This window comes from Notothenia rossii (assembly GCF_949606895.1).
Source record: "Notothenia rossii genome assembly, chromosome: 10".
NCBI classification, from domain to species: Eukaryota; Metazoa; Chordata; class Actinopteri; order Perciformes; family Nototheniidae; genus Notothenia; species Notothenia rossii.
The window spans coordinates 44,966,159-44,987,320 of NC_136908.1; the positions used below are offsets into that span (position 1 = coordinate 44,966,159).

Consider the following 21,162-nt stretch of genomic DNA (forward strand, 5'->3'; position numbering starts at 1 on the left):
TAGCAACAGAAAGATGTAACCTACCGCTTTGTGTAGGGACAATAATTAAAGTAGGGAAATAAATATTTAATGTCAGACAGATGGGGGGTGCGTATGGTTGAAGCAGATGGACAGAAAGGGGGGAGCTGTGATAAGGTTCAGCTCACACTCGGGACGTTGCAGCTGGGATAATTACTCCTGTAGGATCAAAGTGATCTGAAGTCTGCTGGACTGAATTCAAAATACAGAAAGGTTGAGCCACTCTCTATTAAAGCTTTTAATATTCTGCATACATAGAACATAAAGGAAGGAAGCAATATTTTCGGAAATGTACGATTTATCCGTGAGTATAAATATTGATTTGTAATCCTTCCTGTTTGTGTCCCTGCAGGTTATTGTGATGGCTTGTCGAGAGTTTGAAATGGGAAGGGTAAGGCCCTGGTATTTAATCCCTCTGTGTGCGTTCCAGTGCACGCTTATGTGTGTGTTAATGTGTCCTCATACACTATGTCTTTGGTTCCATCAGTGTGTTTGTTAGTTAGAACATTTTAAAAACGTAAAGAGAATCACTTATTTGCCCCTCGATTATTTTGTCCTCATCTGTCCTTGGTGATGATGTTTGTATATATAAAAATTATATCGCAGTGTTTGTGAAAAGATGTCGCTGGAGGCTGTTACCAAAGCCTGAACTGACTGATAAAAAAGTGTGAAGTCTCAGATAATGAGCATATGTAACTACAAATGTCAGTTTTGCACATATGGTTATAGTATCTTATATTCAGTCAATTTTTTCTGTAATTGTCATTGCTGATGTTCCACTTGTCACACTAATTGTTTATTCTGAGCCAGAACGTGTGTGTGCACAGGAAGCTGTGGTATTTGTCTGGTATGTTGTTCTCAGCCAAAGCTAACTCCTTTGCTTCTCTCGTTAGAAAAAGTGTGAGCGGTATTTCCCGCTACTTGGGGAGGAGCCAATGAGCTTTGGCCCCTTCAGAATCTCCTGTGTAAGTTGACAAATCTCTAATATCACAGCTGTGTGTGTGTGTGTGTGTGTGTGTGTGTGTGTACGTACGGAGAGTGTATGGAGAAAAGGGGGCGGGTGGTCTGGGCTCCTGCATTTCTCACATTTTGTTCTAATGGCGTTTTAGTCAAGGATTGTGTTAATGTTCTCCCTGTCTCTGCTGTTTGCAGGAGTCAGAGCAGGCCAGAACAGACTACTTTATCAGGACTTTGACCGTGGAGAATGAGAATGTAAGTCTTCTGACACTGTAAACGTTCTTTTGTTGCCCCTGCCAGTCCTCACAATAAAAAGTCAATATTGGAAATGTATGCAAAATCACAAACAAATAATCAACAATGCTACAAATATGTTCATATCATCACTGTGTAACTCCACTAAAAGTAATGAAATGCCTAACATATCGCCCCCACATTCACTTAGGCTGCTCATCTTTGCCTGATGATTCAATTCCCTGTCCTTCCATCGACCATTTTTTCTAATTAAATGTTCTTAAAAAAAATCCCTGTGTGTGTAGGAAAACCGGAGGCTAACACAGTTCCATTATATGAACTGGCCGGATCACGACGTCCCCTCATCGTTTGACTCCATACTGGATATGATCGCACTGATGAGGGAATACCAAGAGAACGATGATGTTCCTATATGTGTGCACTGCAGGTAGGTCAGCACGGACAAACTGTGAAGACTCAAATCCATTGCTGCATGTACTGTAACTAAGGCAACTCAACAAAAAAAAGACTGATGTGATTTTTATTATTTATTAAATTATACCTCACTCTCCAATTGCCTGTTCTAGTTAAAGACTCACATGTTCTACTTGCTTATGCTTTCAAATTGAATTGTATGACTCATGATGGCCAGTTGTTTTCTTTGAGGAGGCAGTGAGAATTTGCAACAGGTGGCTGGCATTACTGTGTGTCTGTGTGTGTTTTGAGTTCCAAGTTTGAACACTGTAGTTAGACCAGACACACACATATACAACTACTTCTGGCGAAAGCTATAACTTGTGTTTAATCATTTGCTGATATATAATGTAGATTTGGTAAACTATATATCCTTCCATAGTTTATCTTAAAGAGCCCCTGTTATGCTTTTGGGGGTTTCCCTTTCCTGTTAGATAGGCCTTTGAAAAAAATAAAGCATTTGAACATTAAAGCATGGAGACATGTCACGGTAGAGGCGCTAAATACTAATATAAACCTGAAAATGAGGAGAATATGTCCTCTCTAACTTATCTTGTTGAGAATCTTATAATAGCTAATATAGTTATGTATTTTTAAGGGTCTAGGCAAAACATTAATGACTCAAAGATGAATGGCAATTCTCACCATTAAAGAACTTAATTTGGGGACGTCATTAACATGCATAATGCACTGATTCATGAAACTAGGTTTATGCTGCACACATGCGTGGGTATCCACACAGCACACACACACACACCGTCTCCATGTGTGTATAATCAGCTCTAATGAGCAGCCTGCGGACGTTTCCTGGTTCCTCTGTTACACAGCAGGACTGAAGCTGCTCCTGTAAAGATGTGTGGTGCGCTGTACTGTCTGTGTGCACACACACCGCAGAGGCTCTGTGACAGCATGAGATAGAGTTTATGTTTTTATGTGTCGGACATGATGCCACATACTCCGTAGCTCCTGTCTCCATCCTGTCTGCTGAGGTGTTGTGGTTGTTGGTACTCCTTTTATTGTTTTCTCACAAACTGAAATCAAGAGTTGTTAGTAAGTGGATTAATATTTGCAATGACAAGGATAAAGCTCAGGAGTGTATATGTGTCTTCATACATGTGTCTGCTTCTGTTGAATCTTATCTCTGACTGATTATACAGTGCAGGCTGTGGGAGGACGGGTGCTATCTGTGCTATCGACTACACATGGAACCTTCTGAAAGCTGGGGTATGTGAACACACAAGCACGCGCACACGCGCACACACACACACGCATGCACACACACACACGCATACACACATGCATGCACACACACACACGTACACACACACACACACACGTACACACACACACACACACACACACACACACACACACGTACACACACACACGTACACACGTACACACACACACACACACACACACACACACACACACACACACACACACACACACACACACACACACACACACACACACACACACACACACACACACACACACACACACACACACATCTAAATCATACCTGTTCAAATACACAGGGTAACTGTTATGTGGAGATTCAAGTGGGAATTAACACCTTTGATTTGTGCTTCTACAGAAAATACCTGAAGATTTTAATGTTTTTCGGTTGATCCAAGAGATGAGGACGCAACGACACTCTGCTGTTCAGACCAAGGTTTGTTCTTCACTTTTTGTTATCACACACAGACAAGTATCACCATTTAAGGTCAATTGACTGAAATACACATGACTTAAAGTTATTGGAATATTGTTCAGTAGTTATAGAATAATAATTAGGGATTTGATGCTACTTCATTTTATTTGTAAGTTTTGTTTTATTGTGTTTTTGTTGTGTCTTAAATTATGCTCTGGTGCTTTTATGACTTCTTAACATGTGGGTTCATTGATCATTGTACGCCTCCTATATGGATGTCTTATTGTTTTGTCAAGCACTTTGTCTGTGAAAAGCGCTTTATAAATAAACTTTACTTACTTACTTAATGCTAAGCTTCCTTCAAACAGGGAAGCTCGGAGCTAAGATCAACATTGTGTGATGTGTGTCTGGTTGTCAAATGAACATAATTCCACCAGCACAAATGTCTCAATGTTTAATTGAAACACCAAGTTCCTTACCCCAGAGGATGCAAATCTTGTTTAGAAAAATAATTCATTATTTTTAGGCAATATTAAACACGTAAGGACACATAATACTGCATAACAAGCATTCTATCTTTATAATCTTTACAAGAAGTTGCTTCAAGTTATTTCTGTCTTTTTTATATGGTTCCCCATTTGAGTGACAATGAGTGACAGTAGTGGCAGCGTTTCCTCCATTCCATAGCCCGGGTCATGTCTCTTCCTTGCCGTGTTCCTTGCTGCACACCTGCTTCAAAATGCTTCCTAGTGTGGCCCGGGGTCAACACATTCCCTCCGTTATCTGTAACCGGTTCCAGAGGTTTGAACTGGGAAGATCTTCATTTTCTAGCCATTTCTTTAAAATCTTTAGGCAGCATTCATTAAAAAATAATGAGTGTTATAGTCTGAACAAAGCGCCCATCTTCATTTGCTGCTTATATATGATGTCTCCTCCCACACATAAAAAGAGCCCTGTTAGATATCTCATAGAATTGCCTTTGATAGAGACTGCTGGGAGCCGGTAACTGTAATGTAATTTCTGAAAATGCATTGCAATACACTTACTGCCTCACCGGGAACATAATGTGATTATATCAGCCTGCATCGGGCGAGGCCCTTCTGTTGTTTTCACACAGGTTCTATAACACAGCCTTGTAAATTGATGTTTTTGAGTACAGACATGAGAATGTTATTGCTTTTATATTGATTCTCCGAAAAACCAATTGTTTTCCTCCCTTCTCCTTCACCTCACCTTCTCTTATCTCTATCCTTCTCCCTCTTTCTTTGTCTCCCTAGGAGCAGTACGAGTTGGTTCACAGAGCGATCGCCCAGCTCTTTGAAAAACAACTGCAGCTACTGGAGAGCCCCGCCAACACGCAGATACACGATGGCATGGTATGACACACACACACATATTGTGCATGCTGTCTGGTGTTAAAGAAAGACAGGATGTCGCTGAGTAACGCACTCGGAGTGGGAAAGAAACACAAATAATTAGTCACAGGGGTGGGAGGAGAAGGGAGAGGGAAGAGAGGCCTTCAGAAAACTTTGCTTTTGACACAGACAGAAAAAGAGTCTGAAAACAGACCTCTCCTCTGCAGGGGAGGGACTCTATACTGTTAGACCTATTTAAGAAAAGCCAGAAAAAACCTTGCTGTGTCAGTCCACACTGCCCTCTTTCTAATTTTACTTCACTATCCTCAGTTACCCCAAAACACACACTCAATTGCAACCAAACCCAGAAAGTTTATGTAACATACAGGAAAAGCTGAGAAGCAGTACCAGAGCTTTCCTCTGTGAATCATCTTAGCTTGAAGTGCAATGCTGAACGATTACATTTTGTATACAATCCAATCAGGTGTTGTATGTAGCTGCCGTCCATCATGCCACATCATTGTGTAGCAGACTGGGGGAAGCTACTTTGAAAATAATGAAGCTCCAAGCTACTCTTCATTGTAGTTCAAATGCGGAAACTATACACTCCCTCCCCTACAATCCGCTCAGACTGAAGCTGATTTAAACTCAAGTGCACCTAACAGCATCATCAAAAATAAGCATTATTCTTATACCACTTTTGGAATATTGGGACATAAGATGGGGGATGGCAAAGCAGAATTTCAACAATGTCTAGGATTTACATTTTGAAATAAATGCCTCTTTACTAGTGAAAAATCCCAATATCATTATTTGGTCAGGCAATTCTCAGAGACAGAATGGAAAGTGTCTGGTCCATTTAATGTTCATTCACAAAAAGTGTCCGTATCAAAAAATAAATATATAAATATACAGGACTGTCTCAGAAAATTAGAATATTGTGATAAAGTTCTTTATTTTCTGTAATGCAATTAAAAAAAAAACCAAAAATGTCATACATTCTGGATTCATTACAAATCAACTGAAATATTGCAAGCCTTTTATTATTTTAATATTGCTGATTATGGCATACAGCTTAAGAAAACTCAAAAATCCTATCTCAAAAAATTAGAATAGTTCCTCAGACCAAGTAAAAAAAAAAGATTTATAACAGCAAAACACAATCAAACATTTGAAAATGTCCATTAATGCACTCAGTACTTGGTTGGGAATCCTTTTGCACGGATTACTGCATCAATGCGGCGTGGCATGGAGGCAATCAGCCTGTGGCATTGCTGAGGTGTTATGGATGCCCAGGATGCTTCAATAGCGGCCTTTAGCTCATTAGCATTGTTGGGTCTGGTGTCTTTCAGCTTCTTCTTCACAATACCCCACATATTCTCTATGGGGTTCAGGTCAGGGGAATTTGCAGGCCAATCGAGGACAGTAATGCCATGGTCAGTACACCAGTTACTGGTGGTTTTGGCACTGTGGGCAGGTGCCAGATCATGCTGGAAAATGAATTCCTCATCTCCATAGAGCTTTTCAGCAGACGGAAGCATGTAGTGCTCTAAAATCTCTTGGTACACAGCTGCATTTACTCTGGGCTTGATGAAACACAGTGGACCAACACCAGCAGCTGACATGGCTCCCCAAACCATCGCTGACTGTGGGAACTTCACACTGGATTTCAAGCAACTTGGATTTTGCTCCTCTCCAGCCTTTCTCCAGACTCTGGCGCCTTGACTTCCAAATGAAATACAAAACTTGCTTTCGTCTGAAAAGAGGACTTTGGACCACTGTGCAACTGTCCAGTGCTTCTTTTCCTTAGCCCAAGTCAGACGCCTCTTCCGTTGTCTTGAGTTCAGAAGTGGCTTGACCATGGGAATACGGCTATTGTAGCCCATTTCCCGGACACGTCTGTGAACAGTGACTTTTGATACCTGGACTCCAGCTTCAGTCCACTGTCTTTGAAGCTCCCCCAAATTCTGGAAGCGACTCTTCTTCACAATGCTGTTAAGGCTGCGGTCATCTCTCTTGGTTGTGCAGCGTTTCCTGCCACATTTCCCCCTTCCAACAGACTTTTTGTGGATGTGCTTTGAAACTGCACTATGTGAACAGCTTGCTCTTTGAGAAATTTCTTTTTGTGTCTTACCCTCCTGATGGAGGGTGTCAATGACGGTCCTCTGGACAGCAGTCAGATCAGCAGTCTTCCCCATACTTGTGATTTAGTTTACTGAACCAAGCTGAGTGTTTTTCAAGGCTCAGGAAACCCTTGCAGGTGTTTCGAGTTAATTAGACGATTCAAGTGATTCGTTGAACACCCTACTAGTATACTTTTTCATGATATTCTAATATTTAGAGATAGGATATTTGAGTTTTCTTAAGCTGTATGCCATAATCAGCAATATTAAAATAATAAAAGGCTTGCAATATTTCAGTTGATTTGTAATGAATCCAGAATGTATGACATTTTTGTTTTTTTAATTGCATTACAGAAAATAAAGAACTTTATCACAATATTCTAATTTTCTGAGACAGTCCTGTAAGATCACATAAATATCTTAATGGTTCTAAATATAATATTTCATAAATAACGCTTTAACTCAAATATATCTGTCAGATATATCCACGTTAGATAAAAAATAATGTTAATGCTAACATCTAGAAAGGTAGCGTGATAATAGAAAGAGCTACTCTACTAGACTGCCACTAGAAAATGCAGTGAAACTGGTTGAAGCAGCACTTCCCCACACTGATCGAGAAGATGAAAGACAAAGTGAGACAGAGACCGACAGACCCAAATATAGAGGACACATTGGGTGTTTCTCAATGTCGAGGACGCTTGCTTGGTAGCACATGTTTTCCGAGTCACTTGCTTCAGAAGCGAGGCAAGAATCCTTCCTGGCATTCGGAAAACGAAGAGTGGAGCAAGTGAGCAGGTGTGCGTCATATGAGAGGACCCGCCTTACATTTTCCGCCACAGATTTGGGGTAATTGGTCCGTGCGCAAAGCATTGTGGGGATTTTAAGACCGCGGAGTCTACACATGTGCAGCCTCGAAATGTCTCGCTACGAAGTACGCTGGGCTCGGTAGAATTGCAAGTATGCTGGACATTGGAACAGTCCTTCGGCGGCACTCGATGACGTAGTATGCTTGAAATAGTGGCTCTGGAGCAGCTTTACTCGACATTGAGAAACACTCACAGACCTCCAGTCCACTTCCTGCTTACGAAGCTCTGATGACATCACCCCTCTCCCATAATGCACTTTGTGTCTCAGAATAGACACGCATCCGTTGGGAAAGGGAGACCCTTCCAAGAGACGGTCACAGGGACACACAGCCATGTTGACATTAGAAAGACCCACACTCTACACTGTTGGGGAAAAGCTTCATTTTAATGGTTATGTTTTTTTAAAGATATGAACGTCCTGTTTTTGAGGAAACTCAGTTTAAATTGTTTTATTTTATAACATAATCTGGAATTTCATCAACACAGTCGATCATGTAAGCCAGAAATGTATTAATATCTCAAATAAAACATCATATTTATTTGTTGCATAATAACTTAGATTTCTAATCCTTACTCTGGAAATGACCAAGCATTTAGGATCAAAACACACAATCAAAGTTAATAAGAACAGCTCCTAAACTAAATTCAACTATTATTATATATACTAAAAAAAGATTAAAACTGAATTCTGGATACTTTATTTCTCGCAGTTAAATACGTAGTAACAATTTAGATGTAATGATAAAGACTTTGCGAGTCTGGAGGATTTTTATATATATTTATTTTAAACCTGTCCCTATGATCTTAATTATTATAGTATCTCTAGAATGTGTGAAACCTGTCCACTGAACTGCAGTCAACTTTTAATTGTTTCAAAGTTTGTTTTTATTAATAATTTGTTAAGTGTAGGCGTGTGAACATCAAGTGTGTTGCTACTCACTGTAACCTTGTGGTTATCTTACACCAAGTCCAAGAGCACACACACTGACTCATGTCTAGTCAGCCATTGTCAGTGACTCAAACACCCACATAGGTGCTCTCAATGGCAGTCAACAATAAGCACACACACACACACACACACACACACACACACACACACACACACACACACACACACACACACACACACACACACACACACACACACACACACACACACACACGCGCATACATCCCACACTCTGCTGGCAGCAGGCGCTGCATTGTTTGCAGGGAGTTTTCCCACCAAAGGATCTCCACAACACACTGTGTTTTCATCATGAACCCTGAAGGAAGAGCTCATGTGGCCTCATTTGCCCCTCTGTGTTGAGCTTTTGATGCCTGAAGTTGTCCCGTCATCTTCTCTTTATCAGTGGAGAGAGAGAATCAAATTAATGAGTCACGGGGGAGGAGAGGAGAGGAGGAGGAAGCTGAAGGATGAGAGGAAGAAAGGGAAGATTATGCAGGAGGAGGAGCGCTTCTTTCAGGAACAATTTCAATCCTTCAGTGAAACAACTTCCTGCCTCTGCTCCAGAAACATCTAGAGAGGAGAGAGTTAGAAGGGCGCTGTTAGAGAACACTCTCTCAGCTGGAGGGAGATCTCTATAAAGAGGCTCTATTATACTTCCTGTAGTGTGATAGCTTTCTGTGTACCGGTAAATGGTCTGCAAAGACTAAAATCCCTGTGCTCCCTCTCCAGAGGGAGTTTCTCTCCCACACACCCCGAAAATGTAAATAGTTTGAGGTATTTGGCACACAATTTACGAGGCTACTTAAGGTTTATACAAATCTATTTCAACTCAATATAATTTGGTCTTCATAGATTTTTTTATTCTTATCATTACTTCAGTGGAAAAGCAAATTACAATATATAAATTGAAATGCATTATTATAATTATTACAGAAATCCTTTTTTTCACTCCTAAGACTTGGTTATTGGAGAGTTGTGACTGAAGGATACGTTTTTCAGTCCCATGATGTAATGGAGACCTCTTTCTAACCTAAATCATCAAATTCCAGTGGTATGAAATAATCGTGGAACTTGAACTCAAACGTGTGTGTGTGTGTGTGTGTGTGTGTGTGTGTGTGTGTGTGTGTGTGTGTGTGTGTGTGTGTGTGTGTGTGTGTGTGTGTGTGTGTGTGTGTGTGTGTGTGTGTGTGTGTGTGTGTGTGTGTGTGTGTGTGTGTGTGTGTGTGTGTGTGTGTGTGTGTTCAGGAGGAAAACAGTCCAGATAAAACAAGCCAGCAGTCAGATGATGAGAGATGGGACACCCCGCCTCCAAAACCTCCACGCATACGCAGGTAAGATGTTTGTTAGCTTTTCAAAACTTCAGAGAAAAGGATGAATAATCCTGCACTCATCCTCCAAACGATGGATGAACACAGCATTGAGCAGTAGGTGGGAAGTGAGCACAGTGTGTGTAGGGGCAATCCAACAAAACAACAAGTGTGTGTGGAGTAAAAACATATTAAACTGACCAACCAGAAGCAGCTGCGTAGTTTTCATCAGAATTTTTTGACACGTTATTCCCCACCAGCCCACGCCCGGCCTCCACTTTTACTGAAGTTAACTTCTGTTTACTAAAGTTTTGGCCTGAGGAGGAGCTTAATGTATTTATAGACAGATTTAGCACATTTTAACAATCCCCTGCAACACAACGTGGTGTTGCGTGTACCACAACCCTCGGCTAGTTAAAGCAGAGCAGCTACAGCTTTCATCTCCCTCTGTGACAACAAACACACTCGTTCTTACTCGCAGGCATATGGTTGGTATGTGTCATATGCATAAACACTCTCTCTTTCTTTGGCACGTTTCCCACATTTATCACCCTCCTCATTCCTTTCTTATCCTCTCTTCCTGCTTCTCTTCTTCTCCCTGCCCCCTTTTCCTCACCCTCCCCTCGATTTTAATTTTGATCTATGAGCCCAGCAGGGGTTGTCCTCCACTTTCTCTCAGTTCATCCCCAGCCCCCTTATTTCCTCTACTTATGAAGTATGCACAGCATGCTGTTCATGCAACAGCTTTAGATAGATTCTCAAAAATGTTTCCCTTAATTACCTGTTGCTCTAAAAACGTCCAGTTTGACAGCATTTTTTTCCACTTGTGTGTTTTTCATTCGGTACCATGGTACTTTAGATGATTGCATTCTCCCAATTCTAAACCTCTGTAAAGGCAGAAAATGATCCATCACATACATGACCTTTTTTATGTTGCTCTAAAGTTGTCCTGCTCAGCTGAGATTAATTTGTCTCCGTTCTGATGGGAAAGCAAACATTTTTCAGAGGTCCTAATTTTGGGATGCAGCTTTATTTCTTGCTCTATGTAAAACAGACACATTTGAAGTCAGAGAGATGCTGCCAAAAAAACAGGCTTTCCTGGAATACTTTAAAATCTCAGTTCTGTGTCTTTCTCTGTCTGTGTCATCCTTCACTTTCCTAAAAGAATAATGTCAGGCCTGGTTTAAGCCTGGGAATATTTTAGTGATGGTGGAAGAAGCTATTTTTACCAACATAGTCCACATTCTACCGGCCGCACTCCCCCGGGTCACTTTAGCAGTGCAAGTGTGTGTGTGGGAGAATCTTTTTCTGTGTGTGTGTGTTAGAGGAAAAAACTGCCGGAAGTCAAATGAGCCTGGCATCAAGGTTATGGATACTGAGTCATAGCTTTTATATACATACAGTGTACACACATATTCACAACCACACCCTGAGGAGTCATATCCTTTGAAATGTCACAATAAAGTCTGTCAGAAGCATCTCAATAAGTACCAATAGGTGGCATTAAAGATTTTGTTAGCTCTTTAGTCTTTTTTACTTATGCTTTGATGAATTCCTTCTTCTTTTTCAAACAATAACTTGTAAAAGTAAAAAATCCAAGCTGAGCTATCATTTTATTAATCCATAAAATCATAGAAGTGTAACCATCCCTGTTACCGGAAAATTGGAAATAAATACCCAGAAAACTATACTTAAAAAACAAATATTTCACAAAAGCCTGTGGGACCATTTCAAGAAAGGACAGGGACAAAAAACTTTTTGTGTCTGTATAAATCTATCCTCAGCACAACCTGAAACCAGGAAGTGTCTCTTTAAGTGAAATCGCCCTCTGGCACGTCGCTGCTGTGAACCAACTCTGTGATTAAAAATGCAGCGTCTTCCCTCTGGGGCTCATGAGGAGGGACAGAGCGCTGCTTGAGTTTATGAGAGCGTGGGCGCTGCATACATTTCAAGTTCTTGTGAGTGCGTGCGTGCATCTGTGCATACATGTGCGTTTAGAGGCTGCATTTGTACGTGTGTGTGATGTTTGTGTGCCCATGTCTGCGCTTAAACAGAATGGATGCTTGTAGTGTTTAATACTTCAGGGAGCAGAACAACTTGTGCATGGTGAGGTATGTATAACGCTCTTTGAAGCATATTTAAGAAGCAGTTATCGGTAAACATTTAATACATGGTTTTAAAACAATATAATAGACAGATATAAGGACATAATAAAGTGTTTATTATTATACAGTTTTTTCAGCTATAAGATCTTCTATAAATACAATTGTAATACAAGCAGTGTCAGAAATAAGCAGGTAAAAATCCTAACATTCAAGATGTTTTCTGACAATAAAGAGGGCAAAAATGATAAACCAAGAAATTCTAACCTGTTTTTTGTACAGCCTTTACTTACAGTACAGACCCACAGGAGGAGTTATAGCCCTTTACAAATACACAATAATGTCTGCATACGACTGAGTCATAGTACACCTCATTTATTATATGCTTACAGAACATCAAGGAAAAATACCTGTCTTTTTACATCTGCACACACAAAAGTACAGATCTGAAATAGCAATGTATATGATTTAAAACAAACAAATGTATAGTGTTTGACAGGTTATGGGAATTGGTTCAAGAATGTTACAAATTATTTTTCTAACGAGGCAGATCATTCTGGTGAATAGTTCAAATCAAAGCCAATTAAGGAAAATAAAAATAAAGGGGAGTGTGTGAGAGAAACTCAGGGACTTTAGCCTTTGCAGACCATTAACATGCACAGAAACCTACAGAACACCCTACAGGAGAGGGAAAGCCCAAACATCAGAATAGGGCCTCTTTCAAGTAAGTTGCAGTATGGCCATGTATTCACAGATGTAGAACGTTTCTCACAGAATATCAGTACAGCTCACATTGAGCTTTGATCATTTGACTCTGTTTATTGCAGCTCAACACTGACACTACTACTTTATTCTCTTGATGCACACCCACGTAATATTTTCATGCATCCTTTTTTCATGGACGTCGTTGTGCTGCACTTTTCACATGGTTTATGTGCTTTCACTCTTTGCTTTATTATTTTTTTCTGTAACGTATTAGCTGCTGTAATAGCTCAGCTTCCCTTAGGAGTCATTTTAATTTAATCCGATCATATCTTAGAGAACACAGGGCCGATTCGTATCCCCATGAAAACAAGCAGCAGCTGTGCGAATCCTCTGTGTTATTGCCATGTTATATATTTTCATTGCTCATGCACTGAGGATACAGAGGAAGACATTCTCATGGGTGATTTACGTTTTCATTAAAGAGAGCTCCTTTAACCTGGAGGCCACATGTTTCTTCATTCTGATGGTTAAAAAATGTCTTCTTTGAGCTCAATCTCAGCGTAAGATCATGACCTCTGTCCTGAGAATTATAACGAATGTTATTATTAAGGCTCGACTGCATTTGATCCATTTTGTAACCAGGAATAAAGGGAAAAAAACTTTTATAGTGTACAGTTTGTGTTGGTGGAGTCGAGTGTGGTGTGTTTCACAAAATAGTAATGGTATCCTATATATATTTTTTAATTTCTGGCCTATTGTAGTCAATGTTTTAGTATTTAGAAAATATATACGCTTTGGATTGACATTACATTTGGATTACATTTCATTTAGCTGATGCTTTTATCCAAAGCGACTTACAATAATATTCAACCATGAAGAAACAAACTCAGAAAAAAGAATCCTGCAGGTACATTTCATATCTATAAACCCAACCAGATTAAGTGCTACTGCATTAGCTTCACTTAAAGTGCCCCGGACAGAAGAGATTTTATATATATTTTTTTGTTTTATTGGCCAAGGTGCAGTGGAAATAGGTGAGTTTTCAGTCTGTGACAGAAGATGTGTCAACTTTCTGATATCCTGGTATCAGTAGGAAGCTCATTCTACCATTTAGCAGCCAGGATAGCATACCATGTGTATATTATGTGTGGGTCCAATTGGCAGTGAGGGAGTAGCAAGCCGATTGGCCGATGCAGAGTGATGAAGTGTAAGATTTACCATGTCCTGGATGTAGGAAGAACGATAGTTACGTATGTAACTACGGTTCTATGAATCCTGGATGACCGCCAGAGGCGGCGCTTAGCACTGAATATCTTCTGTCTCTCGCATGCGCAGGTCGAATACTTATATCAACAAAGTCACGTGTGACCTCGTATGACCCCGGAAGGCCTAAGTTCCGGTGTTGTCAATGAGTTCAGTCATATGGAATCTTCTCGCGGGAACACAAGATTCCGAGTGACCAAGAACTCTGGCGGTCATCCAGAATTCATAGAACCGTAGTTACATACGTAACTATCGTTCTATTTCATCCTTACTGACCGCCAGAGGCGGTGCTTAGCACTGGATGACTTATATCAACAGAGTCACGAGGAAGTCTGAATACTTAACCTATAGGGATGGCCTAGGTGGACTCTGCAGGAGGACCACACCCAGCGGGTCAGGGGTGGCAACATTCACTCTGTAGTATCTGGCGAATGTGCTCGGGGATGCCCATGTGGCACATATGTCCTCCAGTGGCACACCTCTCAAGGTCGCCCATGACGTGGAGACACTCCTGGTAGAGTGGCATTTTACTCTGGGTGGCAAGGGACGGTCATTCGCCTTGTATGCCTGGGCAATGACGTCCACGATCCAGTGGGACAAGCGCTGCTTTGAGAGATCACAGCCCCTTCTACGACCACCGTAACACAGAAAGAGCTTTTCAGACTGACGTATGCCTGCGGTAGTCTGGACATAAGCACTAAGGGCCCGCACCGGGCATAAGAGTCTTGACCTCTCTTCCCCCTCTCCTGATGTGGGGTCAAACCGTGCCAGCTGGATAGGCCGATTAAAATGAGAGCGTGCCATGCAAGCCGTCATCTGCCCCCCTCCGAGGATCCATGAGCTGAGGTACAGGAGCCAGGCCCAGAAGCATGGGATGGGCCCTCCTCGTCATACTCATTAAAATGAGTGGCTGAAGCTGCTATCGAAACCACATCGTCATCTGGAACCAGCTCAGCCATGGGTGGATTGGGTGCAGCGGCATGCTCTGTACGGGCACCAGAATGGAGAGCCAAGAGGAGTGACTTCATCTGGGCTAGCTCAGTAGTGAGCAGGTCCACCCTGGAGGACAGCCTATCAGGCTTAGTCCTCTTCTTGGGCAGGGCACCCGAGCCTCGAAAGGCTCTCCCTCAGATGCTCGAGGCCAAGACAAGAGGGGCGAAGGTCATGGCCATCCTCTGGTTGAAGAGGAGCCCTACAGGTGTTACAGCCGTTAAACATAGCGACAGTACCAATGAAAACTCCAGACTAATTGCTGCTGGCAGCTTAAATCAGTCTGAGCGAGAGCACTCAGCTGACTGTAAATAACCGGGCCAGGAAACAATATATGCAGTGGAGGGGAGTGAGCACAATAGTAGTTAGCGTGAGCGTTCTGCTAACTGGGGTGAGAAAAATGAAGTCAGTTAACGGTATATATGCCGTGAGAGGAGAGCGGGATACTCTCTCCATTACTGCCGTATCGAGTTAGCCTGAGCGAGAGCACTCTGCTAACTGAAGGATGGAACAGGTAATAAATCAACTTTGTTGATATATATATTCGACAGAAGATATTCAGTGCTAAGGATGAAATAGAACCAGATCCCTTCACATCACAGTCGGCCAGTACCAGTTTCTAGAAGTGGATTTGGGCAGCCACTAGCAGGCAGTGAAAGGAGCGAATGAGCGGTGCATTTTGGGAGAACTCACTGCATGCTTCCCATTTCTAAACAAAAAGAAACATGTCAGCCTCTGTCATAGACGTTGGTCAACTACTGAGTCAATACAGCTTTATGAGGAAGACTTTTACAGGATGGCTGCAACTCCAAAGTTGCTCATAAAAGGAATTCCCCTTTCCCAGCATGCACACTCTGTCTCACTTTCTATCTGTAACACACACACACACACACACACACACACACACACACACACACACACACACACACACACACACACACACACACACACACACACACACACACACACACATACACATACACATACACATACACACACACACACAGAGATTATTTAAATAGACACAGAGACAAAAACACACATGCAGTCCTACGTTAGCGCTTGCCTCAGCTTTAGGTTTGGCACGCCACCACTTCCTCTCACAGTTTTTTTACTGTGTATATACAGTATATTTGCAAACATATACATGTATATCCTGTGGAGTGTGACATGATCTTATTGTTAACTCTCCATAACTGTAGGACTGGCTTGCTCACAACCTCCGTATCCTGCATTCATGTTATTATCAGCAGGTCTGTTTATAAGTAGTTCATAAGCACAGAGAACACAGGCTAGTGAAATATATATCACATCCTTATGCATTACTCCAGATACTGTACTAGCACAAACATCCGCTGAATACCACGTAACTCTCTCTTTACGCTGGCTGAAGATACTTTTTCTTAATGTAAGCATTTTCCTTTGGAAATGTGTCTTCAACTCTGCACTGCAGTCCCAGAAACATTAGATAATAAATACAATTATTTGACAGGAATTCAGTCTGTTTTCAGTTTGCTTTACGTCATCACTTTTGCACTAAAATCCTGAAACTGTATAGGTGAAACATACAACATTTTAAACTCTGCCACCTAGTGGTGACTATCGTCACAACATTATCAGAAACTCCCTGTTGGTTGTATTAATGTGTGCAATACATTCAGTCGGAGTTGATTCATCATTATTTATAGAAAGAGAATAATTCATGTCAGACGGTTGTTTGAGCCCTGTGATGAAATTCTTGCCTTTTCATCATTCTCATTTCCTAATTTTCTTAACCACAGTCTTGAAACCTGTTGCCAACTCCTTCTTTCTCTTTCATCAAATACTTTTGGTTTGGTCATTACTTTAACGTGTAAAACTCTCTTCTTGAAGCAAATGTTGAATACAAATGAATGGTATCTCTGGATGTACAGGGTTTAATTTCTTTTTTCTTTTTCTGTTGGTCTCTCTGTGTAGTGCCCAGGGAGAAGGGGATGTGAAGGAGGAGATACTGCAGCCGCCTGAGCCTCACCCCGTCCCCCCCATCCTGACTCCGTCTCCCCCGTCAGCCTTCCCCACCGTCACAAACGTACGGCAGGACAACGACCGCTACCACCCCAAACCTATCATCCACGTCCTGGCTACACAGGTGAGTCCAGCTTTACAGAAACGTACACAGCTGCTGGTCATTTTTGTATTTTACAAATATCAAATTAGACAAAAACCAACCCTAAACACTAACTCCCTTTCAGACCTGCCCCCCAAAACAGAGACGACTTCTGTTGTTTTCTAGGTGGTGCTGCATTTGGAAAAGGTGCTTCAATGTTTCCTTTACTTTTCCTTTCAGAATAAAGACGCCGACCAGCAGCAGAAAAAATCTGAACCCAGTCTAAACAAGCAGAGCAGTCCCTCAGAGCAGAAAGACCAAAATCTACAAAGTGGAAAACAGCCGACTCAGGTCTCAAATCTAGATCTCAACGACAACTATAACAATAAATCAACATCCAGCAAATCGGACTCGGGCCAGACGCAGACCCCCTCCTCGCCACTCTCCCCGGCTGTTTTAGAATGTTCCGGCGTTCCTCGGATCGAGAGGAAGCTGAGCATTGAGATTAAAAAGGTGCCGTTACAGGAAGGACCTCGTAGTTTTGACACTTCCTCCTCCATGGGGGTAGCAGGCGGAGCGGGCAGCGGCTCAGCCAATAACGCAGGAGTGCTACAGAGAAGCCACGCTTTCAAAGCCCGCTCTGGCCAATCCCTGCTCACGTCTAGCTCTTCGCTGTCGGAGGACTCGGGCACAGAGGGAGGAGCGGGTGGGTGTGGGGAGGGTCCTGCAGAGGGGGGGGTCCTCACCAGACCAAACCACCTCCCTGTGAAGAGTGAGAAGGGGGAGACACTCGGGGGGGAGAAACTGGACGTGAAGGGTGGCCATGCAGCATGGAGTCAGGCCTGCAACAGTCCTGACAAACACTTCCCCAAAACCTCCTCCTCGTCTTCCTCCTCAGACCGTGCCGCTCCCTCCTCCTCCTCCTCTTCCTCCTCCTCCTCCACTCCTGTTAGGACTGCCCTGAGCTTCACCAACCCCCTGCACTCGGATAACTCGGACGAGGAGGGAGACAGCGAGATGTCCGGAGGAAACGAGGGTTACCATACTAATGTATCCATGGCAACAGCCGTGGTAACAGCATCCCCTCACCATGGAGACCAGCTGCCGGTCCGGAAGGTGTCATCCATGTCCATCGCAGGGCAGGGGTCTCCGTCAGCCACAGCAAGTATGTCAGTCTGCTGCTTTGATTGAATGACTCTGACTCTAACTAACTGGCTGCTTCCTCTCACAGCATCCACTAACAGCTATACAGGAAGTCAGTTAAATAGGAATCTGAATGAACTCAATCATAATAAATAAATCCTATTAAGGCCTAGTCCACTCGTACATAGGTATTTTTGTGCATTGGGTTTCATCCTCCTTAGCTCTAAGAAATTAAATCCTATCTATGCACATGCATACACACACAACCCCAAACATGTGTGCAGCAGTGTCTGATTCATGGGAGTGTTGGATAATGGGAGCTCCACAACACATTCTGACCCCTCTGTCCCTCAACATAGGGAAACAGTAACTTTACATTCATCTGTGAACATCTAAGTAAAGTCATTTGGATACTTCTGCAATTATAGATGTATTTCTGCCGCCACTGCATTCTCTAAAAGGAGTCAACGGCGCTTAAACAAGCCAAACACTCCCTCTCTACATGTCAGTTTCTAAATGGTTCACCCTAACAAGAGTTTTACAAAATCAAAATTGTCATGGACCCCAAATGCTGTGTTATTGTGGAGGAAAGGCCTAAAAGCATAGAAAAAAGCTTGGTTAACATAAATACCACTGTACGTGTGGAGGAAGTTTTTCATCAGTTTGTTGGTAAATCAGTTCTGAGGAGTCTTTAAAGAGGAATACCTCCTTAAATAAAAAAATAAATAATATCCTATTTAATACAATTGGAGCATGAGCTACTAGCTAAAGCCAGAAACCAGACATTATCACCAAGGACATTCACCCATATAGTCAGTTTCAAAATCTTTCCCAATAGTTTATTAAGCAGTTTCAGCCTTATTCTACATGACATATTTCAGTATTTGGATTTGGGAGAGAGTTTACTAATATGTCTGTATTGAATTTGAGCATAGGAACAACCTGTGGGCATTTTCAAATGGGTGTACTTCCCATTCTACCGACTCTATCTCTGGTAAAAAACCTGAGAGTAGCTCTTTATTCTCCTCACACACATTAACTCAGAGGAACCACACGCTACATGTTCTGGGTTAGACAACAGACCACATGCTAATTAATAACCTGTATCTGTCAACACACACCACTGTCCTCACTGCTGGGCTCAGACGGAGGCAGAGAGACGAGATGGAAAGAAGTCACAAGAGAAACCAAGATAGTTCTTCTGAGCTCGTCTCAGTGGCTGTATAACTAATTGGTCGGTTTGTGAGGAATGCTGAAAATGTTAACAGGCTAACATCTGTCAAAACAACTCTCCTCTTCCTCTCTCAGCTTGTGTGTGTTTGTCGAAGTGAGTGGGATTGCAAATGGGAGAAAGAAACCCTGTTTTTGTTTCTGTATGTGTGTGCATGTTGGATGGTGAAGGATCAACACTGCATGATTGGGATGAATACACAGCAGCCAACTGTGCTCACTTTGTGTTGAACAGAGCTGTGACCCTCTGTGAGGCTCCTGTCATCATCAGACCTGAGCTGGGTTTATCTTCTGGAGCCAAAAACCCGCTCCTCTTCTCTGAGGATTTCAAAATCATGAGGTTTTGAAATCTGATTTTCGCTGCGATTGGAGCTGACATGGAATGTTTTGAAGTGGCTTGGAAATGGTTTTTTTCTTGAATGGATTCAAAGCTTGATGAATTAAGACTTAACTGCATACTTACATATTTGGATTCACTGTTCGGGTGCATGATGTCCATCTATCAATAAATCAGTTAAAAAGATAATAAAAATGGTGTGGAGTAAGTAGATTAGCCATAGGTTTTTAAAGGGTTTCCAGCCCCACCCAACTGGAAATAGTTCATAGATGTTTTCCAGGATGGGTGATAAAAGTTTAATGATCCGACTTGTGCCAGATATTTTAGAGAACATAGCCTTTTAGTAGTTTAAGAACGTAGATATCACTCTATCGGACCATAGTAATTATACAAAACTAAACAAATCTTGATACGAAATTTTAAAGAAAATGAATGTACCCAAGGTGCTCACTGTGATGTTGAAGAACGTTGCAATGTGCACAGACAGAGCACAAATAACACATTTTTATTTTAAATTGGATCTGTTAGAGTGACAACAACATGGATTTCTTAAAAAAAATATATATATATTCATTCATACTAGACAGCCATAACACACACTTTGAGGAACTATTCTTCCAAAACAAATTGATGCTTTCTAATAATATCAAATACAATTCTAATGTTGTGGAAGCCATTTAAATGTCTCATACATCATGCCCTCCTGAAGTATTTCCAGTATGTAGGATAACTGCAGAGGTTCTCCTGGTCTGGGATGGACTACTTGTATTTTGGTGTGCTTGGCTTCTGGCACTGTGTGTGTGTGGGCTGTGGTGCTTTGAGTCGGTGTGAGGCTCTGATGGCTGCTGTCCGCTCGTTCACAATCTAACTGCTGTTAGAGAGGGCTGAGAGCTTGCTGCTGCTGCTGTTGGTTAAGGACAAAAAGCTGGTGGCTGCTGGTTGTGCTGGTTGAATCGTCAATTAACCAACCAAACTGTACACATTTTTTTTATAATAGGCGTTTGCAGTTCAAAGAAGAAATACAATCAGTTTAAAACAGGGAAAACAATGTGTGTAGAGTTAGAATTAAATATATAAAAACATACAGTCAATGTAGAAAATAAATTATTGTTAAACCTGCCAATCAAAATCTTTGCTTTGCTATCGGTATATGTGATATTTCATTAATTAGTATTCAATTATTATCTGGACAAATAAACATGCTAGTTTCACTTTTGCTCTCACTTCAGTGAGATCAGGAACAACAGAATGATTTGGCTCTGGCTCTAATAACATATAGTGACATTAACCTGCTTTACACACTCGTAATGTTTCCAGAAATACCTTTCTTTCTAAAGTAACTATTGGCTAACGCAGACATCCA

General features: G+C 41.7%; 1 protein-coding gene across 3 annotated transcripts in view; it reads left to right on the plus strand.

Moving 5' to 3' along the window:
* ptpn12 (protein tyrosine phosphatase non-receptor type 12) overlaps positions 1-21,162 on the plus strand; it is a 52,697-nt gene that overhangs the window by 23,484 nt on the left and 8,051 nt on the right. For all 3 annotated transcript variants that reach the window (XM_079656349.1, XM_079656348.1, XM_079656350.1), the window contains exons 5-14: positions 371-409; positions 912-983; positions 1,171-1,230; positions 1,515-1,657; positions 2,841-2,907; positions 3,284-3,361; positions 4,618-4,716; positions 9,882-9,967; positions 16,960-17,131; positions 17,330-18,254. In XM_079656349.1, the coding sequence (XP_079512475.1) occupies positions 371-409; positions 912-983; positions 1,171-1,230; positions 1,515-1,657; positions 2,841-2,907; positions 3,284-3,361; positions 4,618-4,716; positions 9,882-9,967; positions 16,960-17,131; positions 17,330-18,254 (1,741 nt within the window). The remainder of the gene's footprint in view (positions 1-370; positions 410-911; positions 984-1,170; positions 1,231-1,514; positions 1,658-2,840; positions 2,908-3,283; positions 3,362-4,617; positions 4,717-9,881; positions 9,968-16,959; positions 17,132-17,329; positions 18,255-21,162) is intronic.